This window comes from Mirounga angustirostris, unplaced genomic scaffold (assembly GCF_029215605.1).
Source record: "Mirounga angustirostris isolate CCGP_5_RB_7025 unplaced genomic scaffold, mMirAng1.0.hap1 SCAF_11, whole genome shotgun sequence".
Taxonomy (NCBI): Eukaryota; Metazoa; Chordata; class Mammalia; order Carnivora; family Phocidae; genus Mirounga; species Mirounga angustirostris.
In genome coordinates this window covers 126,092,273-126,117,715 of record NW_026991719.1, presented here as the reverse complement: position 1 = coordinate 126,117,715, position 25,443 = coordinate 126,092,273, and the positions used below count along the sequence as shown (strand labels likewise).

The window sequence follows — 25,443 nt, the reverse complement described above, 5'->3', positions numbered from 1 at the left end:
AAATGTCTTTCCATCTACATAGATCTTTAAGTGTTCAATTCCATTTATGTGAAATTTCCAGAAGAGGCAACTCCACATAAACAGAGAGTGGATGAGTGGTTGTCAGGAGCTGGGGAGGGGATGAGGAGAGACTGTTGAATGGGCACAGGGTCTCCCTTTGAGGTGATGGGAAGGTTCTGGGACCAGATAGGGGTGACAGTTGCACAACACTGTGAACATAGTAAATGCCACTTTGAAATGTACATTTTTAAATGGTTAGTGGTTATTTTTGTCATGTGAATTTTTTCTCAGTTGAAAAAATTTTTTTTAAATTAAATAAGGGGTGCCAGGGTGGCTCAGTCGGTTAAGCATCTGACTTTTGATTTCGGCTCTGGTAATGATCTCAGGGTCCTGGGATCAATCCCCGAGTTGGGCTCTGCGCTCAGCAGGGAGTCTGCTTGAGGATTCTCCCTCTCCCTCTCCCCTTCCCCACCTCTTGCATGCTCGCTCTCTCTCTCTGGAATATCTTTAAAAATGAAATAAAACCCCATACTGAGAGAACACATGTTCTATCTCAGGTTGCATATGTCCCCTGGTGGGGAGTGACGGTACCCTGGGGGCAGGACACTCTCATCTGCTGGGGGGGGTGCTGCAAAATGGGAGAGGCCCTCTGGAGAGGAATTTGCCAATGTCTGGAAAATTAATCATGCTGCTTTAAAAGAAAAGAATGAGGAGGCTCTGCATGCACAGATATGGAGAGACGCATAGGATACTCAGATGTGTTGGCAAGTGACCAAAGCAAGCGCTTCTCTGCTGGGGGCATTGTGGGAACTGGGCAGGGAGGGCTGGGCAGGAGGCAGGGCATCTCCATGTCCACCCTTCTTCTTCTTCTTCTTCTTCTTTTTTAAGATTTTATTTATTTGTCAGAGAGAGAGAGAAAGCACGAGCAGGGGGAGCGGCAGGCAGAGGGAGAAGCAGGCTTCCTGCTGAGCAAGGAGTCCGATGCGGGACTCGATCCCAGGCCCCCGGGATCATAACCTGAGCTGAAGGCAGACGCTTAACCAACTGAGCCACCCAGGCGTCCCTCCATGTCCACCCTTCTTTGCTGATGTGTGAACCAGGTGAAAACCCGGCCTCTGCAGAACTTCAAGGTAAGCAAGAAAAGATCAGCATCCACCCGTCTGGCTCATATCCCGGACTCTACCTCTCTGACCTGTCCTCCCTTCCTCTCCTTCCCCTCCCACCTTCCGTCCATTCCAGCCCTGTTCACCTCCAACCTGCCTGCCAGTATCTTCATGCTCACTGTCCCCTCCACCTGGAACACCCCGTTCTCCATTTTGGAATGGCTGACTTCTTGTCATCCTTGTCAGCTACCAGGTCATGACCTCAGAAAGTCCTCTTTATCTTGCTTGTTCATTTTTTTGTTTCCATTTGTTGTTTATATCCACCCACATGCACACTCACCCCCCTCCACCCCCACCACAGACCAGGAATGAGGCCTGGGCAAGCAAGGGAGGGCCGGCCTTTCTCTCTCGATCGTGTCCTCAGGACCTAGCCCAACCCTGGCACACGCTGGTCCCTGGAAATATCAGTGGCCGTTCACTGAGCTTGGTGACTTCATGTAGTTTCCGAGTCTAACAGCTTCCCAACTTCTGTCTGCAGCCCACCTTCTCCGAGCTCCAGGTTCATATGGGTCCAAGGTCCCAAGAGGGTTCCCGGAGCTAGACAGCCCCCTCCTCACGGGATCTCTGGCCTGTGCCAGCCAAGAGTGAGGCCAGCTGCCCAGCACCAGCAGCCAGGAAGAACACCTGCCGCCCCTACTTAGGCTGAGGGGCTCCTCTCTCGGACCCCACCCCCACCATGGCTACGTCCCTTCCCTGCCTGTAAGGAAGTGGGTCTCCTTCCCTTACAGTGCCCCCCTGCCCCCTGGATCCTGACCCCCAAAAGACTCCCTCCCTGCCCCCCCACAACCTCCCATAGATTTAGTGGTGCTTCCGAACCAGGTCCTTCCCTGCCAGGACCCAAGATTGGGCCTTAAGGCGCCTGCTTTCCAGAAACTGTGGGGCCCCGAAGGCAGTTTCCTTGGAAACCGTTTGAATTGGGTAAGCTGTCTGAGGGGCTCCCTTTCCTCGAGAAGCCTACTCTTCTGGTGGCTTTTCAAAGAGGGCAGGATGGGTTGGTGCAGAAGGCCAGAGGATCCCCTCTCCAGGGTTCCCAGTGCCAAACAAAAGGCCCCATTGAGGTCCCCAGACTTGTCCCCCCACATCCAGGACCTAGGGTCAGGCTTGGCCACCCACTCCCTGCTGTGCCCCCAAGGTGCTCTACTTAGGCTACCTCCCTCCCTCCTCCAAATGGCCCCAGATGGCTCTGCCCCAGACACCGGGCCGGGAAGGCCAAGTGAGAGCTCCTAGCTGCCAGCCAGCATCCCCCATGCTGCGTCTGAATGGGACAGCCGGGGGAGGAGGGCACAGGAGCTTCTGCACCCAGCGGAGTCCCCCACTGTCAGATCTGTGTATTTGCCAAGGAGGTGGGACCAGACGCAGAGCTGGGATGCTCTCTGCCAGCCAGGGGTTGCCCCTGTTCCCTCTGCTCTGCCTCAGGCCAGGCGAAGAATGGAAGCAGGGAGCGGTCAGGTTGTCTTCCTCAGCATTCTAGAACAGGACCTGCCTGCCTCAGCTTACCCAAAGGGAACTGGGGGATGTGGCTACTGATGCAAGAGGGCAAGGAGCAGGAGCACCCACCCCCAAGCCAGATTTCCCCCCTTGGGACTGGGAGGAGATGCTGGGAAGGGTGCAGCACCAGGAGGGCAAAGGTGGGTTTCCATAGCTGTGGTAGGGATGTAGGGTATCTGGGAGCCATAGGACAGCCATGTCCCCTATGGACTGGGCAGCTAGGAGCTGGAAGAGGAGCCCAAAGGCCTGGGGGAGGGGGAGCACCCCTGCCACTCACCATAAAGAACCACAATGCCACGTAGGTGCCCTGGGGAGTGTAGGTTGGCTGCAGAGACCGACGTTACTCTTCCACCCTCCCACCCCCACCAAACACACACTTTTTCACCAGATACAAAGACCAGAAATACTATATGATTTCATTTATGTGAAACATCCAGAACAGGCAAATCCATAGAGACAGAAAGTAGGTGGGGGTACCAGGGGCTGGAGGAGACACTGCTAATGGGCACGGGGTCTCCTTGTGGGGCAACAGAAATGTTCTGGAAGTAGACAGACATGATGGTTGTACAACACTGTAATGTACTAAATACCCCTGAACTGTACACTTTCAAATGATCGAAATGGTGAATTTTATCTCAATTAAGCAAATGTTTAAAACAAAGCACAATGCAGGTGCTCCCACTCTGATGTGGGCATTTATTTATCATAAAAGAAAGCAGTGGTAAGTGACACCACCAGGGGTAGGGGGTGGCCAGCCCCCTCCTCCCTCACCCCTGTCAAGTCGGAGCTGAGGGAAGTGGGGACAGGGCGGGGGGCGGTTGCGGCGCCTGGAGTCCTGGAGACCCCGGGAGGGGGCAGAGGACAGAGGGAGCCGGAGGAGCCTCCGCGTTCACCGGATCTGGTGTGAGAACAAGAGGACAGAGAAGGCAAGTGGAGCCGAGCGGGGGGCGGGGGGGCAGGCTGGCTCCCCTCCCCCCAGCTCAAGCTACCCAGCGCAGTGCCAGGGTCCCCGGGGGGGGGGGGGGGGCGGAGGGAGGCTGCTCACCGTGTACTTGTCCCACTTCTTCTCAGGGTCGTAGGGCTCCCAGCGACTGGCGGGAAAGATGTGCTTGTTCTTCTCGTACCAGCTCCGCAGCACCACCTTGCCTGCGTGGGACTGCGGGAGGGACACGGCCAAGCCCTGCAGCTCACGGCCACCGGCCACGGGGCGGGGGGGGGGGGGCTCTGGGTTCTCCTTCCCTCCGCGCTTCCTCCCCCCGCAGCCCCGCACCTCATCCTTCTCCACAGTGGCATCACTGAGTAGCCGCACATCATCGTGAACGTCAAAATTGAAGAGCGGCCCTGCACGGAGAGAGCAGCCCCCGGAGACGGTCGGCGCGCCCTGCCGCCCGGGGCTGCCGGGAATAGCCCGCCGAGGGCAAGGGAGGGGGCCGGGCCGGGGCACTTACCACTCTTGCCTCGTGCCTTGGTGACAATGAAGTCATAGAAGCTGTGGTGCTAGGCGCAGAGGGCAGGAAGGCGAGGGCTGACGACCCACCTGGGCTTCTCCCGACCGCCGGCCCCCCCGCCTGCCCACAGGCCCGACGCAGGCACGGCGACCCCCGGCGACCCCACCGGCCCAAGCCAGAGAGCCGGCGGGGACAAGGGCGCCCGGAGCCCACCGCCCCTCGCGCTGCCACCCCGCCCGGGGCTGCAAGGACGAGAAGGGGCTCACGTGGGGAATGATTAAGTCCTCCTTGATGTACATGAGCTGCTCCACCCCCGCCGACCTGACGGAGGAAAGGCAGGAAGGCGTGGACGAGCGGAAGCCCGCCCCGGGACCATCCTGCGCCTCCGGGCTAAAGAACAGAAGCAGGCGCCCCCACCCAAGGAGCGCAGTGCCCGGCGTGCCGCCCTGCCACCGGGGCCCCGTCACCCGGGGGGGGCGCCACGGGCACCGCCCGCCCCCTTAGGGTCTCCGGTCCCAGAGCCGGGGCGGCACGCTGCACACGCATGCGCGCGCCCTGACCTGAGCTCGCTGAAGTCTTTGCGCAGGATCTCCAGCGCCTTCTGCAGGAACTGCTGCATCGTGTTGCCCTTTTTCATCTGGGGGAGCGGCCCGAGCGCCGGGAAACAGAACGCGGCAGCGTGGAGGCCCCGGGCAGGGACCCTGCAGCCCCTGGCTCCCCCCGCCCCCCGAGGGGCCAGGCCCTCTGGCCTGCTCCCTCCAGGACCCCCGGGGGAGCGCTCCCAGGAAAGGACCTGCGAAGTTCTGAGGTCAGGCTGGAAAGCGCCTTCCCAAGGAGCTCCAAGGGGGGCCGGGCCGCAGTGGCCCGGGCAGCGGGGCGCGCTCCACGCCGCCTACCTTGACTGTCCGCCGGTGCCCAGAGCCATCCCAGTAACTGAAGGTGATTTCGATCTCCTCACCTACGAAGCACGATTGCCCCTGAAAACCGTGGGCAGCAGAGCCGGCTCCCCCTCGGCAAGCCACTCAGCGGCACTCACTCTTGATCTTCTCCTGCTTGGCTTCCCACTCCTGCCGCAGCTCTTCCCGGAGCCGGTTCTCCTCTTCCTGGGAGAGGAAATGGGTCAAGGACGGAGGCCCCGGGCTGCTCGGGGGGCGCGTGGCACCGCTCGCCTTGAGCCCAGGCCTCTGCCGGAGCCCGGGGCGGGCGGGCGGGCGGCTTTTACCTCCCGGTCCCGGTCAGGCAGGAAGCTGGTGTCCACATCGGGGTTCTTCCCCAATTTCCTCTTCTTTGTGGTGCCCTCTGGAGCAAAAGGCGACACAGGAGTCAGCTGCATCAGGGGCCCCACCTCCAGGGCACCCTGAACCTTTGTTTCTCAAGCCGGAGCTCCGACGCCACCTCCTTGGAGGCTTCCTGAAGCATCCCGGCACCACCATCCGCTCCCGGCCACAGCGGCCTGAAGTGCGCTCTTCACGGCGCTCTGGAGACCTAGCCTTTGCCAAGAGGCCTTGACCTCGGTCTCCGCCGCCAGCAGCTGGACACGGGATCGGGGACTGTGACCCAAAGTGCCTTGGGGGACTTAAGGCATCAGTGCCAGCCTCTGAGGGCGCCAGGGCTCCTCTGCACGGGGGGAGCAGGGCATCCCCAGAAGGCGGGACACTCGGGCAGGACCCCCTCCCTGCCAGGAGCTGTGCTCAGCCTGCTTGCAGATCTGACGTACCACCTAATCGTCACGACAGCGCCAGAGCAGTACAGCGCCCCTTGCTCCCGGGCGAGCAAACTGAAGCCCAAAGTCCCACCGGCGCCGACACTGGAGCCAGAGGGGAGGAGGGAAGGGAGAAGCCGGACGAGGGCTCAGGCCAGGCTCGCCGACATCATGGACTCGGACTTGGTTTCTGCAATTTGGATGTGAACGAACTAGCATGTTGGGTCTTCAGGACCCACGGACACTCTTACGAGTTACTGAGGACCCCAGAGAGCTCTTGTCTACGGGGGCGGTGGCTATCGATAGTCACCAAATTTGAGATTAAGCCGGAGAAACACCGAAGACTCAGAAACAACGAAGGCGCACACTCTGTTAGCTGTTGGAATGATGACATCATCACGCTGCAAGCTCAAGAGAGACTTCGATGCCAAAGGCCCAGAATGTTTTAGCACGGTTATGAAAGTGTTTTGGAGCTTGCAGACCCCCCGAAAGGGTCTTACCGACTCCTAAGAGCACTTTTTGAACACCGGGGACCTAGGAGACAAGCCTACACTCCAGCCTGCCGCTCCAGGGCCTGCCTGCACGTTAGAATCACCCAGAGAAAAATCCCACACTAGTGCCCCATGGCAGGGCCCCCAAAACGAAACCACAGCAGGGGGGAGGAAGCACTCACGAAGCCCCAGTGACCCACAAGGGCGTTAACAGCCGTCCCCCAGGGCCGTGCTGTCCAAAACAGACGCATTGCTCATGGGATGCTACTAAATACTACTAAACACTTCATATTGCTTATTAAGTACTGAAATTCACTTCGCCTGTTTCGCTGCGGCTCTGGGAACACACGAGACCCCCGGAGGCACAGGCTCTTCTCCTGACGCGTCAGCCGCTCCCCTGAGGCCACCAGACCGGGCCTGCGGCCGCAGCACGCACCACCAGCCCCTGCCTCAGTTCCCTGGCCACCACGCTTTCCAAACCAGCCCAGGCCCGCCGTCACGGCCCCCCAGGTCTTCACACGTGTCCCCTCCTGCCGGCTCGGCTTCTGGGCACACGCACCGCTTGACTCTACGTTTCTCCACCCGCCGCCCCCATCCCTCTGGTTGCTCATGAAATTCTCCTCATCCTAAAGGCCCATCTCAACTGTCCCCGCCACAGGATGTTTTCCCTGGCCCCGAGCTGGCCCCGGACCCTTCAGCAGGGCACACACCGACCGATGGGACGCAAAGGCCCTGCCTCTCGTCTGCCTCGCTGCTGGCACACGGGGGCCCCATGCTGGCTTCCCCCTTGCTACCCAGCCTTCCCGAATTGCCCCTGTCACCCCTTTGTCCCTCGGCCGAGAACTCTACTGTCCAGTTATGTTGCCCCTGAATGTCTGTGGCTGTATCGATTTACCCCGAAATGAATCAACAGAATTAACGATTCGGTGTCCCAGCCACACAAGCGACGTGCTCGGTGCCCACCTACAGCAGCACAGACACTCCTTCAGGATCGCCGCAAGCCCATCCTTCGTGGCACTTACAAAGGGCAGCTTCTGCAGGCTTCCTGACTGGGCAGCAGCCTCCCTCTGGCAGCCTCCTACACTGAAGACGCCAGGCCCCTGGCGAGAGGCCACACGCCTGCCTCTGACTCCCTCGGCCCCTGGGGGCAAGCCCCCCCCCCCCCCCCCCGGAGCTCAGCACGCGGTGCGGACTCGGCCCTCTCCGTCCTGCCCGATGAGATTCGGGACCCCGAATGGGGTGGGCCCGCAAGGCTGGGCGGTGGCCACGCGTCCCCGTGCTAGAGCCTGGTCCCTAGGACCGGCCTTTACCTTCCCTCTCCAGCTCCTCCTCGTATACAGCCGCGTCCTCCTCCTCATCCCCTGCCTCCTCCTCTTCCTCCAGGGTGAAGGACAGGCTGGAGATCTTCCGCTTGGCCTCCTTCTTGCGCTCCTTCTCTCGTAGCTTCTCCAGCTTCCTACCAAGGCACAGGCACCATCACGCCCCACGTCCCCACCCTGAGGCTCCTTCCCTGACCCACGGCTGCCCGTGTGCTCAGTGTGGGGCCCGCGTGGCACAGGCCCGGAGCAGTCCTCCCAGCCTGGGGCACTTCAAGCTCATGGGCAGGCCCCCTCTCGAGGGGCAAGAACAGCCTGGCCTGCCCCGAGCACTAGCTGTATCTCGAGGGGAGGACTGCCGGCCGAAATGACAGGAACCCACAGCTGCAGCTCCTTCGACTGCTCTTTCTTAGCCAACTGCTTCTCCCTCTCCTTCACCAGTGCCTCCTGCTTGGCCTTCATATCATTCAGGGTCACAAGACCTGTGAAGTGAGGAGAGATGGGAGCAGGGGTCGGTCACCCGGAGTCAGCAAAGCGGCAGGCCTCCGGTCCAGGAGAGGGGGGCATGCACGAGCTTCACTCACCGACGGTGCTGGACTTGAGCTCTGCCTCCACGGCGTCATAGTGTGCCGAGAACTTCTTGTCAATGTTAGACTTCATGATGTTCTCCTGTTGGGAAGGGAGAAGAGCAGTGAGGGCCACCCACCACCCCACTGTGGAAGTGGGGACCTGGGTTCTAGTCCCAGGTCTGCCTCTGGACTCACGATGATGTGACCTTGGGAAAAACGTGTCCTCTTTCCTTTGTCAAAGGAAGGTTCCATAGGTCTATGAGGGGCCCTCCCAGTGCTGAGGATGCGAAATGAGGTGGGGTTTTTTGCGACCTCCATGCTGTTCTGGCCCCTCCATGTCTCCTGCTGGGGACCAGAGCTCCCTCAGTGGCCCGGGGTCACAGGCTCTACCTGCCTTTGGTGTTTTTCATACCTAGCCTTTAAGCTGAAGGTGGAGACCCAAGCCAAGGGGTGACAGGAGAGAGTGAAGAGTGGTCAAGGGGCCTAGTCCCCCACTGAGCAGTGTTGCTCCCTCTTGGCCCTAGATGTTGCCAACAGCTTCCCATGAGACCTCACTCCAGCCCAGCCCCATCCCACTTGGTACCACACAGGTCCCTCTCTGGCTGGTGGCCTCCAAAGGAGGGGGCCAGCAGAGAAATGCAACTCCAGCGGGCCAAACAGTTCACACTGAGACAGCAGGGCTGGGGCACCAGCGGGAAGTAAGGTCGAGCCAGGCCTTGGCATGCGGCTGCTTCCTGGGGCCTGGCTTCCACAGTACCTAAGGTAGCCTGCTCTTCGGACAAGTCTCCCCAAAGGCCCCAGCAGAGGAATCCTTCCTTCCTGACAGCCCACCACCACTGGCCACTGACTAAAGCCCTTAGTGAACCGCTCGCACCCCAGACACTGAACTCTGCCTTTGTCCCAGTGCAAAGGGCTCTGGAAGGAGGCTCAGTGGCCAGTGGATTGGCCAGGGCCCGTGGGGCCTGACTTTCCTGGCATCCAGAGGCCTCGTTCTCAGGGCTGAGGGGCCAGGTACACGAGGGGAGCCCAAATTCCACCAATGGGACCACTGACTATGGCTCCGCCCAGTTGGAGGCTTGTCACAAGCTTAGCTCGTCTCAGCCTTCTGGGCACATTTTACAGATGAGCAGACTGTCGCCGGACCGCTTCTGCCCTTTGCTGGAGGTGAGCGAGCAAGGGTCCCGCCCCGCCTCGCCACCGGGGCTCTGCGTCCGCCCGCCCCCCCCACCCCGAGTTTCGCGGGGCCCCAGAGGGCCGGGGCGGCGGGCGGCGCGCGTGCTCCGAGACGCCCCGGCCTGGCCCGCACCTCCGCGATCCGCTGCTTCATCTGCTCCATCTGCTCGCGCTGCTTCTCCCTCTTCTTCATCAGGTGCATGGCGCGGCCCGCTTCGCTCGCGGCGCCCTTGTACTGAGCCATGGCGGTGGCGGCGGCGACGGCGACGGCGACGGCAGCGGCAGCGGCAGCGGCAGTGGCAGCGGCGACAACGGCCTGGTGGAGTCTTAGCGGCTGCAGACGGCAGCAGCCGTGCAGTCAGCTGACGCCCGCGCGGTGACGTCGGGCACCAGGGGCCGCGCGGTCGCCCCGCCCCTCCGCCCGGCCCCGCCCCTCCGCCCGGCCCCGCCCCTCCGCCCGGCCCCGCCCCTCCGCCCGGCCCCGCCCCTCCGCCCGGCCCCGCCCCGCTGGCGTCCGGAGGCTGGACCCGTCCCTGGCTTCCTTGGTTCCCCATCAATTCCTCGACATTAACTCCTGGTCCAAGACTGGGTCCCCAGTCCCCCTTCATCCTGCTGACCCCAAGCCTGGGCCCCCAGGACCCTCCACTTCCTTAATGTTGAGCCCAGCCCAAGGCCAGATCCACACCCCACTCCAGTGCCCTTGCGGCCTCCCTGCCTGAGGCCACCCTGGCTCCGACTCCTTTCTTTCACTCCCCCACCCAAGACTGGGCCCCAGTCTCCTGTTTCCCCAGACCATGAAGCTGGGCCTGGGTGCCCTCTGCCTCCTCCCTGACCTGGACACAAGGACCCTGCCCTCTCCACTTCCACCCCTGCCCTAGGCCAGACCCCCTTCTCCCTATTTCCGCCACACTGACCCCCAGGGGTTGCAGTCCCGGTGCCAGCACTAATTTGCCGGGTGGCCTTGGGCAAGTCAACGTGACCTATTTCCTCCATGCAGGTCCTTTTGGCTCAGGAGCTAATTCCCTGATGAAGGTGATTACCTTTCACACCCATCCCCAGCAAAGCTAACCCACAGACTGGAACCGATACAACGAACAGCCCAGGGAGCCCAGGCCCCGCCCAATGCCCAGTTTTTTGGGAAGCAAAACAAAAGATCTGGGCCCAGGTTTCAACACAGTTTTATTGGGAGGTTTTCTGTGAAATACACTAGAGGTTGGGGAAGGGGACACATTCACTTTGCAAGGTAAGGGTTTCCCACCACTAAGGGAAAGGTTGTGGGGTGGGGCAGGGCATACTGGGGTTTGGATCCATTTTCCCACCTCCTTCTGCTTTGCTCACATTTTTTTTTTCTCTCTCAGCAAATGCCAGAGAACACAAACACAAGAACAAGAAACAAAAACAGCAAGATCAACCTCCAACTGGGCCGCACCCAAGCCCTCTCCCCTCCCAGGCCGCACCAGAAGGCTGCGGGTGAGAGGCACAGTGCTCCCTTCTCAGATCGGGTGGGCCAAAGTTAATAAATTAGAATAAATTAACGAGGGGGGGGGGGAGGAATGCAACTTTGTGCTGGGAGGGCCCCTTCTCTCCAACACACAAGAGAGTTGGTGGGGGGAGGCAGGGGGCATCTCCAAAGGCCACTACAGTGGGGGTAAGAGCAGTGGGGACAGAAGTCAGCTTTTCCTCCACGTTCTTCCCAAACAGAGCAGAAGAATTAGGAGTGGAGGGGGAGAGACACACACAAGGAAATGAACCCTCTTTTCCCAGAATAAGGAAGGGCCAAGAAAGAGGATGCTATCCAACCCCCCATCTCCCAGACCATCGCTAAGGTTAAGGATTTGGTCAGTGAATCAATGAGGTGGGTGACAGGAATGTAGAATGTGGTGGGGGAAGCAGAGAATGCTGGAAACCGGGGTGCCCAGCCACACCCATCTCCCCAGCCCTCAAGGAGAACAGACTTAGGTCAGGGGAGAGGGCACCAAGGGCTGGGGTGTGTGCGGGGAGGGGGGTTGTCAATCACTGGTCAGCTTCTCCAAAGACGTCATTCTGTTTGCGCTTCATGTTCTCAAAATCAAAAGCGGAGCCTGCCATGCGCTTGTAGATGTCTTTGATGTCATTGCAGGTTGTCTCGAAGTGTGTGGTGGCATCATAGGAGCAGGAACAGAACACCTGGAAATATCCAGAGCCCAGGGCCAGGGTGAGTCGGGCAGGGGCCCTGGCAGGGCAGCTAGGAGCCGGGGCCGAGATGGCCTGCTTACCTGGCTCTCGGAACCATCGTCAATGGGCTCATATAAGTCACTGATGGCCACAAACCTGAGGAGCAGAGAGAAGGGAAGGGAAAGACCTCACAACGAGCCTTACTCTCCCTGGTCTCTGCTTCCCCGCCCCCCCAGCTCCTTGGCTCCCTTCCTTCCCCCCAGTGAGGCCCCAGCCCTTCAGCCCCTCACTTCTGGTCAATGGGCTCCAGCAGCTCCAGGGCAGGTTCAACTTCCTTTTCCGGCTCTGTAGTCTCCACCGTGGTGCTGGCGATGGCGATGTACTTGCCCTGTGCAGCCACGTTGTGTGCGTAGGAGATCATGCACACGTAGATGTCTGCCCACAAGAAGGGGCTCCGTTAGCATGGGCACAGAGGGCCCCTGGAGGCTCGGCCCAATTCAGGCCTGCCTACCCACTCCTCCCCAGCCCTGCACAGCAAGCAGCATCCAAACCCACTCTCACAGAGGAGGAGAGTCCAAGCTACCCAATCGCTAGGGCCTCAAGCCATGGGGATTGCTATGTAGGTCCCCATTCTTCCATGCAGGAATCAGGCAGACAGCCCCAAGAATGATGGGGAGAGGCAGAGCCACCCCAAAGAGAACACACTGGAGGCAGTCACCTGGGACTCAACCTACCTGACTTCCTGTTAACTTGGTTCTGGGGGATGATGATTTGGCAGGAGTTGGCATCATTGGTGTTCTTGATGGGGTGGCTGAGGATACAGATGATGCGGATAACCTGGCCGGCCTTCCGCACTCGGTCCGGAATGTAGCTGGGGTCACAGATCAGCTGCTTGCAGCGGGCCACCTGTGAAAACACCAGAAGACCTACCCAAACACTCCCCTAGGTGGTTGTGGGGCTGAGTCCACGCTGAGGGCTGGCACTGCACTCCTCTGAGCTGTTACCCCGGCCCCTCCTGAGTATATAGCTTCATCCTGTCCCTCAGGGAGGTGGGCCCCCATATGCAAGGCTGGGAAAACCCTTCTGCTTGAGACACTGTGCTCAAGAACACTCCCCGGACCTCTGACACAGCACGTGGGTCTGAGATACCTCTCACCAATGGAAACGGCTATGTGGACTTCTGGAGCTCTGGTCCCCAGCCCAAGGCTCTTAGACCTGATTAGCAGCGGACCCAGCAGAGCCAGAGTCACTGGGAAGAGGGCCTCTAAGAAGGCCAAGCCCCACCCAGACCATCATGCTTGCACTGTGGTGAAGGCTTACCTCTCCCTCAGACTTCACACCCACCACCTTGCCATTCTCCATGATGATGTCATCCACAGGTTTGTTCAGCATGTATGTCCCTCCATAGATGGCACTCAATCTGCGGTGGGGAGAACGATGGTGGAGTCCCCTTCCCAGGAGGAAAACAGGGACAGGGTGCCCTCCCCCTACCAGCACTGGGGTACAGAGAAGGCTGCCCTAGGCAGGCAGAGCTCAGGAGACCTGGTGGTTCTTCCCAGCTCCGTCACTGCCACAGACGCAGGACTGAATCTGGAGTGCTCCTTCCTCTCTGGAGCTTCAGCCTAGAATATTCTGCAAAGGGCTAGTACGAGGGTGGCATGAAGGTACAGCTAGCTCCTCACGGGAACGGTCTGGGGAACAGAACAAAGGGCTCTGGAGAAGCCCTCTGACTCAAGGTTCAAAGGCCCAGGCCCAGCCCTGGTGCTGCCTGACTCGGGCTGGGAGCCAAGCAAGCCCGGTTGGTGAAGGCCTGGTTCTTCAACCTGCGCTTCAGCTGCCTACTGCAGCACAGCGCCCCCCACCCTGTCACGCAAGCACGGTATGAAGTAAATTAGACCACAATGGGAAAGTTTGAATGCTCCAGAAATGCTCAAGGGTGCCATTTCCATTCTTGGCTTTAGTCTTATTTAGTATTGTCAACAGAAAAAAACCACGTCCTCACCTTGCAAAGCCCTGGGGCAGCTCACCAAGGCCGTAAAGTGGGTATAAATAAGGACTCTTTCCATACCGAGCCAGGGACTCACTGTACAATTTGATGCGGTTGATGGTCTCAAGACAGGGCTGGTCCAGGTAGCTGGGGGGACGGGGTCAAAAGAAGAGGCTCCAGCAGCAGCACCCCCAGCTCACCCCCACCCAAACACCAGGCCAGCCTTCCCACCACCCTCTATGGCCTGGGAAAGACTATGGGTCAAATAAATGCACAGAAAAAAACAAAAAAGACAGTGGATAAGCGTGTAGCTGAGTGCAAGAAATGTGCAGGGTGGGTCAAGGGAGCAGCACGCAGGAACGGGGAGGGCAGGGTGCAGGCCAGACGAGGGGCAGTCTGCCATGCCAGCTTCCTCTCACTCATCAGTGCGGTAGAGGGCCAGGGCATGGCCAGTGAAGTCGATGACATCCTGGCCCAAGTCAAACTTCCGGTAGACGTCACGCATGCTGGTGCTCTGGGGGTCAACACCCTCGAAGGTCTTGGGGTCATTTTCATCAAAGTTTGCCACAAACACCAGGAACTTGCGGAAACGCCGTTTCTCAAACATGCCCATCAGATCTGTAGAGGCAATGTGAGAAGAACCTTCACACCACAGAACATGAACCTCTCCTTCCCACCAGGCAGACCAAGAAAGCAGACACCCAACTCCCAGCTGAGTTTTGTTGCTGAGCACCGTGTAACCTTAAATTAACCCCTCTGCCCTTCTTGGCCTCAATTTCCCCATCTGTACAAAGAGGGGATTGGACTGGATAAGCTCTGAGGATCCTCCCAGCTCCAACACCTGGGGACGTTTCACCGGTCAAGTGCAACCCCTGTCAAAAGGCTGAAGTCTTTTAAGAAAGAGCAACCACCCATGCATCCTCTTTGCGTGTGGACTTCCCTCCTGGCATCCACTGTGAGGCTCAGGGCAGTCGAGGGAGGACAGACCAAGGGGGCTTATGGTACATGGGGAATGTGACCTCGGGCAAGGGGCACCCTGCTCTGCCCCTCGCCATGATTCTCTGGCTCAGTGGACATGTACTCACTGGAAGCCAAGGCTTCAGTCTCGGTGGATGGCACTTTATAGATCTTTCCCCCCTTGTAGACAAAGCTGCCCTCCACCACCTTGAAGTCCAGGTAGCGCGTCACCTCTGTATACAGCAGCATCTTTACCAGCTGCCCTGTGGGGTGGTGGGGTGAAAACAACATCAGCACAGTGCCCCCCCCCCCCGAAGTTCCCTAGCTGGTATGGCTGCCCCTTTTCTGGAGCCTGATCCTACTCTGGTCCTCCTACTCACCCCCCACAATACCTCTTTCATCTCTCTCACCATTGGCCATGAGGAATTTGGGGATCAGGTCAACGTTCCAGTCTCGTCCCCTGCCCATCGCCTCAGGGGGCCCCTCCAGCAATTGAAAACGCTTATACAGCTGCAAGCAGGAGAAAGAGAAAGAGAGGCACCTCAAGGACCACCCCCTCCTGCCCCTGCCCCCCTTCCCAGAAAACCTGGGGAGCTACCCTGACACCCTATGTGAGAGGTTAACGGGGGATGGGCCCAGGCCCAGCAGCCTCACCTCCTCCAGGGGTGTGATGGAGGAGCTCTCACCCCCATAGTAGGGGTTCCGGTCCATATGCAGCACTTTCTTGCCGTTCACGGACATGATGCCCGACAGGATACATTCCTGGGGAAGAGGGCAACACTCACTGCACTCCCACCTGCCCACATTCCCACCAGCAGCCCTGATTTGTTCCCCACGCTAAACCTGAGAGGAGAGCAAAGCTAGAGACTCGGCTCCAGTGAAAGCTCCTTCCACCCCTGGCTGGCCGCCTGGCCTAAAATCAGGGATGACAGTTTCATCTGACTAGTCTCTTTTATAACTTTGCTGACCAAAGGGTTGAACAACAGAGGAGAAATAACGAAGGTGCTGAGAAAAAGAGAGTGTCCACCAGACACAGGGATGGTCTGGCAACTACCATGCCAAGAAAGTCATGTACCTACGTAGGGCCATGCTAAAAGGCAGAAAAGACACAATGAGCCACACAGGAGATCCAGCTGAACAGCCAAGGGCACCAGAAAGGGAAGTGAAGAAAGGCTGAACACTGTCCTGCAATCTCAGGCCCCACCCTGGGCTGCTCTTTCCTCAAAGGACTGGAGCCTCTGACCCTGTGCCTGCCCAGCCTCGGGAGGGGCTTCTGCATCCTGACTGAGGAAGAGGAGTCTCTCCAGGGGAGTGGTCCAACAGGGTTTGGGGAAGAGGGAAGATAAACACCCTCACCAGTTACTGTCAGCAGGCCAAGGACAAAGGCTGCAAATACTACCCAGCCTGTAATCTCCATGGGAAACCGTGGTGGGGTAGCGGGAATGTGCTCACTGGCCCCACTGCTCCTCCTTCTGGAACATTCCCTGGGTCCTCGGGCCCCATAAAAAGCCAGGAACGCAAGATGAGGGCCCAACCGGGCGAGACCCCCTTACCCAGGGTCCTTGTACTTCATCCCCACCAGAATTAGCGCAGGATTGGGGGGGGGGTGCTGGGTGCGAGTGATGGGTGGGGGCCGGGTGGGCGGGGTCGGGGGCACGGCGGGGGGACCTCAGGCCGACTTGGGGTGCGTCTTCGGGCCCAGGAGGCCTTGAGAGAGAGGGAGGGAGGGAGGGAGGGAGGGACTGGGGGGTCGGGCCCGGGGAGTCGAGGGGGCAGCTAAGTAGAGGGGTGCTTCTCGGAGACGGGGCCACGGCGGAGAAAGACGATGTCGCGGGCGGGGGAGGTGGGGGGCACGTTGGGCACGGGGCCGTCTTTTTGGGGACCCGAGCTCTGGGGAGGCAGCGCCGCGGACGGCAGTGACGGCAGGATGGAGTCGGCGGCCGGGGGCGGCAGCGCCGCGGGGAGGAGGGGGCGATGCGGGGTCCCGGGAGAACGAGGCCGCACTTACGGTGAGGCCGGTCCCCAGCACGATCACGTCGTATTCCTCGTCCATGGTCAGGCCTAGCTGCCAGCGCGCGTCGCTCCTCCTCCTCCTCCTTCACCACAGCAGCCGCCGCCGCTGCCGCTGCCGCTGCCGCTGCCGCCGCCGCCGCACTGGACCAAAGATGGCGGCGACCGACGCCGCTTGACCCCTCCGCCGCGTCAAAGAGTCCCAGCCCCTCCCCGCGTCCCGCCGCGCCAGCAGGGGCCACCGCCTCCCCGACTCGCCTCCCAGGAGGCGCAGCCCGGGCCTGGGCCCCAGCACCAGCGCGGCCCCGCAGGCGGCGCCGCTCGCCGAGGGCCCGGAGGGGACTGGAGTGGGGCGGGACGGGCGGGGCGGGCGGGGCGGCCGGTGCTGCGCCCCGCGAGGGATCCGTGCGCGGGAGCCGCGCGCGACCCGCCCGCCCCGCCCCCCAGGAGGCTGGGCGCGGCGGGTGCGCGCCGCTGCGGCAGCCGGGGGCGGCCCCCTCGGGAGAGGAAGCCGGCTATTGTCACGACGGTCTCCCCCACCCCCAGGCACTGGCCGCCGCGCCCTTCCCGCGCGCGCCGCAGCCCCTCCGCACCCTCGCCAGTTAGGGACCCAGCTTAATGAGGACCCTCCGGCCTTCCCTTTGGCCCGGCTCCGTTACATCCGGGCGCCTCCTCCTGCAGCCCGTAGCCAAGCGCATCCCCTCGTGCCCAGTGCAGAAATGAGTGACAAGAGTTCTAAGCATGGCAACCTGTCTTTATTAAGAAGGAAACCACCGAGAAACCCAGGCTCCTGCCAAGCACCTGGCCGGAACATGCCAGAAAACCAGTGATCACACCCAGGCCAGCTGCTGTGGAGGTCCCTTCCTTCTCAGGCCACAGAGATAAACCCCAGTGTACTGCTTATTATTAGCACAACATCACCAAAAGACAATGACACCAGGCAAGCAGGACAGTTAAATAGTACTTCCACACCCCCCAAACTCCAGCTTCTAGCTGCTACAGGGAGCCCCATCAAGCGTGGGGAGGGAGCATTTGCTACACAAAAGCACTATAAACAGCAAGGGGTGAAGATGCAGAGATGAGAATAAATAAGGGGGAGGTGGGGGGCCCTAGAACTCATGTCCTCTCCCCCCTATGATGACTGGGCCTGGGGGATTTGTCTACTATCTACGAAGAATATGTACACCTTGTTGGTAGAGATGGGGGGTGGGAAGCCCCTCAGTGGGTTGAACAGGGAACAAGACAGGCTGAGGGGAAGTGGGGTTCATGCTATGGTAGGAAGAGGGGAAGCCCTTCAGTCCAGTGTGCCTCGAGGTGGGAAAGCAACAACCTGGACACCATCACGCCTGCAACCCCCCCACAGGAACAGGGTCACACAATCTGGGTCAAAGAGATAGTGGGGCCCTTGTGGTCGTCAAAGCGGTCCATGGTCTTGAGACTGAGGATCATGTGTAAGCCATAGGTGAAGATGAAGAGCATGAACAGGGAAGTGAGCAGCCCCATCCAGATGCCTGGGGAGAAGAAGCCCGCACAGTCACTGGCGTAGGAGAACTGCTCGCCGGTCACGTTGAAGGCTTGGATCTGTTAGGGGATGCAAAGGACCGTGTGACCCCACACAGAGGGAGACCCAGTGAGGGCTGGGGTTCCCAAGTTAGTGGGTAGTCCAAATCTCGTGGGATGAGAGCACTGCGGGGACAGACGTCTCAACTACATTCCCATCCCCCATGCCCAAGCCCAAGCCCAAGCCCAGACCCAGAGATGCTGAGACTCCTCAGGTCTCTGCTCCCTCCCTCCTACTATCCCCAGTCTGGGCCCCACGTTCCCTACCTGGAAGTCCTGAAGAGTCATCTGCCAGAGAGAGGGCTGCGAGTGGGGCACAAGGAGATTGCCATTCTTGCTAAGGCTGCTGACATACTCGCAGTGAAAGGAGTAGACACTGGGCCCCGTGACCTGGGAGGCATTGAAGTGGGCAACAGAGTTGTTGCTGTGGATTTCGAGGCGCTCCATGGTAAACCAGTGCCGGGCAGACACTGGGTAGAAGCGGTTGGCCAGAATGAACCTGAGGGAGGCCATGTGGGGTGTCAGGCAGCTGGGCAGGCTGGAGCCATGCCGGCCTGCCCACATGTCAACCGCCCCTCAGACTCACCTGAATGTCACTGTGGTACCAAAGAGTTGTTCATAGGTCAGTGAAAGCCTGCAGAACCAGAGTAAGAGGTGAGCTGTCAGGCTCTGGGAGGGCCTTTAGCATCTAGCAGTTAGAGCAAGTCCCTCAGGTCTACTCTACCTCAGAGCCACCTTGAAGAGGCAGTGTCCTCACCTGACAAATGGCAAAACTGAGGCCCCATCACATCGAGGTCAGAAACCAGCACCCAGGTTCCCTACCTCCAGCTAAAAGCACCTTCCTCTGGTTTCCCTGAGCCCACTGCCCCTCCTTTCAACTCCCCCTTGGGATTGCTGAGAAGCATAGATTGGACTTTGGGGATAAAGGTGGTCTCTCTCGCCACACAGGGAGGGTACAGAAGCCCTCGAAGAACTAACTCAGGCCTGGTAGACACCCTTGGGCAGTCACCCTGAGGCGGTTCAAGGGTGGGGTGGGAGAGAGGAGTATCAGGTTCCCCAGTGATTGGGAAGTGTTAACAACCAAGGTTCCAGGCAAGGACTAGAAGGCATGGAGAGACAAAACTCTGAGCAAGCCCCATCCCAAGAGCCCTCCACCAGCCCCACCCCACGATCCCACCTGCTTCCCACAGTGAACGACCCCCCAGCACACACACCCACCTGCAGTGACAGGTACTTGCCCTTACCTGGCAGAGGAGTCATTCCAGAAGGAGCCCGTCAGGTTGAGCTCCTGGACCCCAAAGGTGAGAGAGGTCAGGTCCTCCCAATGGTCCCTGTATGCCACCGAGAAGTTCTGGGCCCAGAACAGGATCCGAGGGGCAGTGTCATTGTAACTCACAGGGGGATGGACCACAGCTGCCACTGACTGTTTCTGCAGCAGCTGACGACCTAGCCCCCCGGCCACCATGGCTACATCACGGGCCACCTGCACAGAAAACCCACAAGCCTTCTTTCAGCGGCCCTGAGAGCACGGCCCAGAACCAAGCACCTGCCCTCACTGTCCCCACCGGGCACCCTCCCCAGCAGCTGCAGTCCTACTACTCATACTCAGAGGCCCTTCCTCCAGAAAGCTCTTCCTGGCTGACCCCTGAGCCGCTGAGATCTTCCTAGTCTCTCCAAATTAGGAAAACTTGGGACGTATTGTCCGAATACGCCAGCCCATAAGGCCCACTGGGCAAGATGGAAAGCTGCAGCCTGGAAGGAGGAAGCATGACTTTCCGGTTCATCCTCGTCCCCCCACACAGGCCCAGGGAAGAAACCAGCCCCCCTAAGGCCCTCCACTCCGAGCCACACACCCTCCAAGCCCACCCACCATGTGGCCTCTGCCCACACCCCCCAGAGCCCTGCCGAAGGGTACATTACATACCCTGGAAGGGCGCACCGCTGTGAGGGCTGCTGTGTAAGGGACGTCTTCAGACTTGAGCGTGCTCAGCACCTGCCCAATGACCTCATCTGAGGAGCAACGGGGGGAGCAGAGAACCAGGTCACGGGCAGCTACTTACAGTAACATCGCAACGCCTGCTAGACACCGTCTGGCCGTCCCACAGCACGGGACAGCAGACATGAGGCTGTGCCCTTCCATGTGCCACATTAATGGCCTCTCTTGATGCTGTTTAGTGGGATCACCTCGTTGAGGTAGGGACCACCAGATGTCTGCACTGTCAAGTCTCCCACCCCTGGCAACTGACATGTCCTCTGTGGTGGGACACTGAGACCTTCACAGAGCTGGCTCCCATCAACCTTCACTAGTGTTTTCAGTTTCCATCAAGGATCCCTAAGAGCAGCTACTTCTTACCCCACCTGCCCCCAGCCCCCCCCACCCTCCCCGGGATACCTACGGCCTCAGTAGTCGGCTCCTTAATGCCAAGCCCTAACTAAATTAAATGAGAAAAGACCGAGAGATCTAGAAAACTCCAAATTCACTTATAGGTTTTCAATGGCCTTTCCCTGGGGAATGACTGTCCTTTAGAGCAGAAGAGCAGTCCTCAGCACTGGCTTTTGAAACACTGCTGGTCTATTAAACCCCAAACACTAAGATTCGCACTGCTGGAGTGGAGACTGACTCCGCGGGCTCTCACACGGAAGGCCCCAGCTGAAGAGGGGTGAGGCCTGGCGCGGCAGGGCGGGGGCGTTCCGCATTTCTCTGCTCAGCTGCCAGTTGTTCTGAGAAGCAGGAGGGCCGCCCTGGGAGTGGAGAGGGACTCAGGAGCTCTGAGGCAGCTCTCTGCAGCCAACGGCTAGATGAGGCTGGAAGATGTGTGCCCTCCCTGGCCCCACTCACCGTTGCCTGTGAGAACTTCCCTCGGTGCCATCAGACCTGAGCTGCGGAAGGGAGGCAGCGCATTAGAGCCCCGCAGTCCAAACAGCTCCCCACCGCCTTGGGACACCTCCCCTCCCCTCCTCCAGGCCACCATCCTTCCCTACTAGCCCCATTCAGCAGCGCACTCTAGTTGGGGGGCTCTGGAAGCCATGCTCACTCCTCCCTCTGCACCTCCGCTCACTACATGGCCCTGCCCTTGCCCCTCTGCCCCAGCTTCATGGTCACACTCAGGCCCTGCCAGCCACTCTGTGGACGCGTCCCAGCTAGGGGAGTTAGCCCCCCACCAGCAGGGCCCACGTCGGCGTCACTCGGTACCAGGCACTAACGCCTGATTCACCGCTGACCAGAGGCCCTTCCCGCCTCTTCTGGACATAGAAGGCACCTCCTGATACGGCTTCAAGGTACTGAACAGGAGGACTGTTGCCTCTGGCTGAGCTGTGCTCACCACTCTCTGGGCTCCGAGGCTGGGACATACCTGGATGTGTAGGGCAGGCGGATGAGCAGCAAGGCCGGGAGGCTGGCATTGAGTTTCAGCTCCCGCAGGGTGGCCAGGTCCACATGCAGGGGGCTGGCCCCGAGCTTCTCCTGCAGGTAAGTGGTCAGAGTGCTGACCGCATACCAGTCGACAGCAGGAAGCACCAGAGAGGAAGGGGCCAGGTCCAGGGCATTCTGGGGGCCAGGGAGAGGCAGAAGGACGAGTTAGCAAGGGACCAGTGGGCCTGGGCCAGCCCCCAAACCTCTCTGGCAGCCCTCTCTGGCAAGGCACACCCATACCCACACTGGGGTCTTATTCGAGGTCAGGAAGAAAACACCCCACATTCCTGGCCCCTGACACCCCAGGCCTTTCTACCCCCAAAGCCAGCACCTCCGGTTCCTAAGGGGACAGTATTTATTGTGTTGGGGGAGGGAGTGCACGACAGCCCCCATGGCCCTTGGCTGAGAGAGGACTCTTACCTCCAGGTTAGCAAAGGCACTATCCTGCTTGTTTCCAAACACGCCACCATAGGCTGTGAAGTCCTCAATGCTCAGCTAGTAGGGAAGCAGAGAAGACGCCTCAGAAGGCGGGGCCAGGGCAGGGGCAGACACCTTCCCTGCACATTTGCAGGGACAGCAAAATCTCATTTACAATCAGATAGGTTCTGGTCAAAAGATTGAAAAAAGGCACGTTTGGGGGTAGGGAGTGGAGGAATGGAAGGTTCTCTTTTTGTCTTTCAGCACCCTCCTGGTAGGGTGAGAAAACATGGAAGGTAGTCATGGGGTTGGGAGGAAATCTGCGGGCAGCTGACTTGTGGTAACCTCAGGATTAAGAGTCAGCCACCTGCCTTCAGATGAGGAACTGGGTAGGGAATAGGGAAGCTGGGGGAGGGGTTGGGGGCAGCGAGGAACATTTACTGCAGGCCCCTCCCGCCCTGCCACCGTCCCATCCCACCCCCAGGGCGGAAGTCAGAAAAAAGGGGAACCTGCAGGCCAGTTGCAATGGCTAGCACTGCCTATGTCCAGTCTGGACAAGATCCTTTTTAAAAGAGAGCAAGAAGTTCCTTCCCTGCCTGGTTTTGGTGGAAGGGGGGAGAGAGGTGAAGATGTTGGAATATGCTGGAGAAAGCACTGAAGTCTTCTGAGCACTGCAGACCACAGTAACCATGACCACATTCCTTTTCCTCTACAACCTAGAGATGTCCTTCAACTCCTGCCCCTCCACCCCGACTCCCAGCTTCCTCTGGCTTTTCCCAGTTAGGCCCAGAGGCAATCTTAATCAGTTTCCCTAACCTCATTCTGTTTAGTATACACACTTGCCCAGCCTCCTCTCCCTTCTAGACAGGAATCCTAATGCTGTTGGGCTGCCCGGGTTCTCATTCTGAAAGCCCAGGAACCACTGTGTCCTCTCGGTACTCCTTGCTCAAAACTGCCTAAAGCCTCCTGCCACATTTAGACTGCAACCACCCTTCTCCCCCTCATCACCTGGCTCCCTGGCTAACCATCCCCTACCCCTTTCTCTCCCTCACTACACTCCAGCCACACCAGCTCTTTCATGGGCTCACCAAGAGCACTCCTTGCCCAGGGCCTTTGCACCTACTGTTCCCTCTGCCAGGAACGCTCTTCCAGCCATACCCACATGGCTCTGTCCCTCCCTCCATTTAGGTATCTGCTCAGATATCCTTCCTCAGTGAGCCCTTGCCTGATCATCCTTATCTTCAACAGCCAATCAATCATTCTGTTCCCTTGGCCTGCTTCCTTCTTCTCTGAGAACTATAGCATTGACATTATGTCATACACCAACTTAGCATTTACCTGTTGCCCTCACAAGAATGTCAGCTTCCTCCAGGGAGGGGCTTGGGTTATTCTGCTCACTGCTATGTCCCCAACACCTAATGCCTGGTACACAGTGGGCAGTCCATATTTGGCAAATGAATGAGTGGATGAATGCCATAAGGGGACCCCGGATAGATGTTTTACAAGGATTGTAAGAATTGCTCCTCAGTCTTCTGATACAGGTGGTATCTTCATTTTACAGATGAGGAAACTGGCATTCACAGATTATCTCAGACGTCCAAAGGCTGGTAAATAGTAGAACGAGCACTGAGTTCCAGTCTAACTACATTATTTACCACCTCGTGGAAGGACTACAGGCCAGCATAACCAGCACTATCCGCCCACAGAGCAGCAGAGCAAGACCACAAGAGGAATGAGCCACACAGGCCACCACTGAGGAAGGAATAACCAGAGGCTCGATAACCTCCCAAACACCAATTCTACACTGCCCTAGAATCTCCTCGTGGTCCATATGCTTGCTTTGGAGGCAGAGACCTGCATGGCAGGGAAACTGTGTGCCAGAGCACAAGTGGGGGGTGTCTGACAGACACAGGCTGGAGCCAATTGTGGTGTGCATAAACCACGGAACATCAGCCAATGGTTGCACTTCTACCAGCCTCAGTTTCCTTGGCAGTAAAACCAAGCTAATGAGGGCGCCTGGGTGGCTCAGTCGGTTGAGCGACTGCCTTCGGCTCAGGTCATGATCCTGGAGTCCCGGGATCGAGTCCCGCATCGGGCTCCCTGCTCGGCAAGGAGTCTGCTTCTCCCTCTGACCCTCCTCCCTCTCATGCTCTCTGTCTCTCATTCTGTCTCAAATAATAAATAAAATCTTTAAAAAAAAAAAAAAAACCAAGCTAATGACATCAGCTTAGCACAGTGCATATGAAGCACTCGATAAATGATCATTTTTCGATTATCTCTATTATGATCATTAAAGTTAGAATCACAACTCGGTCACCCATTAGCTGTGTGACCCTAGGCAAGTCATGTACCGTCCTTGCACGTAAGTCTTCCCATCTGTGAAGAGGGCTGATAATCCCCACCACAGAGAGTAGCTCAGATAAGCGCTTGCTACTCAGTAGGCATCTGGCCTCTGACCCCGGGGCTTCAACCCGATTAAGTCAGTGCCATTTCAAGGCCCTCACCGTTCCCACTGAACCGTCTCCTGCAGGCCTTCCCAAGAGAAGAGCCACACGTCCCTACAGTTGGGACAAGGTCACTGAGGCTTCCCTTGGGGAAGGGGCCTCAGTGTCCTGGGGGGAGGGGCCTGACTTCTTCCCGATGACTGAGGGAGAGAGGGCGGGCGCGGGCGCACCTTGTCCTGCAGGAACAGCAGTACATTCCGGGGGCCCAGCTCCAGGGCGGGGTCTAAGTAGGTAGAGAGCTGCATGTCGCTGGTGATGTGGCCCTCGTGGGTGTTGGCCGCAGGACCCCACAAGTCCCTGGCAGGGGACAGAAGAGGTGCTGTCAAGTGGGGGCGCATGGCTTGGGATCTGAAGCTCACGGGCTCCCATCGTGATGCGTGGGGCCCCGAGTCCTGCCCCGGCTGGCTCACTACGGGCCGCCGAGGAAGGGACAGTTGCCCCCCTGCCCCTCTCGGCCGCCGCTCGTTGAGGACAGCCCTGGAGCCGGGCGAGGGCACCTCAGCCGCCGCGGCGCGCAGCGCAGCCTGCCCCGGCCCGGCCCGCCACGCTCACCGGTCACTCGACCACAGCACCAGCGGCACCTGCTGCTCCGCCGCCGCCACCGCCATCAGCAACAGCGGCAGCCACCGCATCTGCCAGAGCGCTGGGGCCTGCCGCGTCCCCGCCTGCACCCGAGACGCTGCCATCGCCGCCATCACAGCCTCGGCCTCCACTGCCTGGGCCGCCGCTGCCGCCGCAGATCAGGTGACAATCGCCCCCGCCCGAGCTCCGCCCCGCGCCACCATTGGCTCAGGCGCAGGCCTGCTCGCCAGGTCCACAAATGATTGGTCTAAGATCACGCCACTCACGGCCGCTCCTTTTCACGGATTGGCTGTACGTGTCTCCAGGCGCGCACGCTCCAAGTAGGAAAGGAGGCAGGGCGGAGCTCCGCCGGCTCCCACCGCGCGCCGCTGACACCGCGGGCTCCGAACGGGAGTGGGGCGGGGCTGGGGCTGTTGCGCTCCCTCGGTCTCCCACCCGCGGGCCTTCGCGTCTCCCTGCTTTAATCTTCCTTCCGCTTAAAATTTCCTACAGATGGACTCTCCCTGAGAC

The 25,443-nt window shown here is 59.4% G+C and overlaps 3 protein-coding genes across 5 annotated transcripts; all 3 read right to left on the bottom strand.

Moving 5' to 3' along the window:
- Nucleotides 1–3,055: 3,055 nt before the first annotated feature.
- Nucleotides 3,056–9,716, bottom strand: FAM50A (family with sequence similarity 50 member A). 2 transcript variants are annotated; one of them, XM_064574757.1, is made up of 13 exons: nt 9,484–9,716; nt 8,193–8,277; nt 7,991–8,090; nt 7,603–7,748; nt 5,322–5,398; nt 5,136–5,202; nt 4,996–5,057; nt 4,660–4,892; nt 4,366–4,420; nt 4,100–4,148; nt 3,922–3,992; nt 3,697–3,807; nt 3,056–3,549 (listed from the first exon to the last, which is right to left on the bottom strand). In XM_064574757.1, exons 1-13 carry the CDS (start codon nt 9,592–9,594, stop codon nt 3,541–3,543), a joined length of 1,176 nt encoding a protein of 391 aa, XP_064430827.1. In that variant the 5' UTR covers nt 9,595–9,716; the 3' UTR covers nt 3,056–3,540. The 2 variants fall into 2 exon arrangements, with proteins under 2 accessions (XP_064430827.1, XP_045740309.1); XM_045884353.3 differs by having other exon boundaries at nt 4,660–4,736; nt 9,484–9,714.
- A 795-nt stretch (nt 9,717–10,511) lies between these two features.
- Nucleotides 10,512–16,643, bottom strand: GDI1 (GDP dissociation inhibitor 1). 2 transcript variants are annotated; one of them, XM_045884342.3, is made up of 11 exons: nt 16,457–16,643; nt 15,103–15,210; nt 14,859–14,958; nt 14,577–14,711; nt 13,911–14,109; nt 13,507–13,638; nt 12,825–12,924; nt 12,239–12,410; nt 11,795–11,939; nt 11,606–11,660; nt 10,512–11,516 (listed from the first exon to the last, which is right to left on the bottom strand). In XM_045884342.3, exons 1-11 carry the CDS (start codon nt 16,499–16,501, stop codon nt 11,364–11,366), a joined length of 1,344 nt encoding a protein of 447 aa, XP_045740298.1. In that variant the 5' UTR covers nt 16,502–16,643; the 3' UTR covers nt 10,512–11,363. The 2 variants fall into 2 exon arrangements, with proteins under 2 accessions (XP_045740298.1, XP_064430826.1); XM_064574756.1 differs by lacking the exons at nt 14,859–14,958; nt 16,457–16,643 and having other exon boundaries at nt 10,711–11,516.
- A 548-nt stretch (nt 16,644–17,191) lies between these two features.
- Nucleotides 17,192–25,103, bottom strand: ATP6AP1 (ATPase H+ transporting accessory protein 1). Its single transcript, XM_045884331.3, has 10 exons — nt 24,904–25,103; nt 24,522–24,648; nt 21,851–21,925; nt 21,372–21,565; nt 20,858–20,898; nt 19,943–20,028; nt 19,263–19,501; nt 18,605–18,652; nt 18,286–18,517; nt 17,192–18,039 (listed from the first exon to the last, which is right to left on the bottom strand). The coding sequence occupies exons 1-10, from the start codon at nt 25,044–25,046 to the stop codon at nt 17,830–17,832; spliced, it is 1,395 nt and encodes a 464-aa protein (XP_045740287.1). The 5' UTR covers nt 25,047–25,103; the 3' UTR covers nt 17,192–17,829.
- Nucleotides 25,104–25,443: the final 340 nt, after the last annotated feature.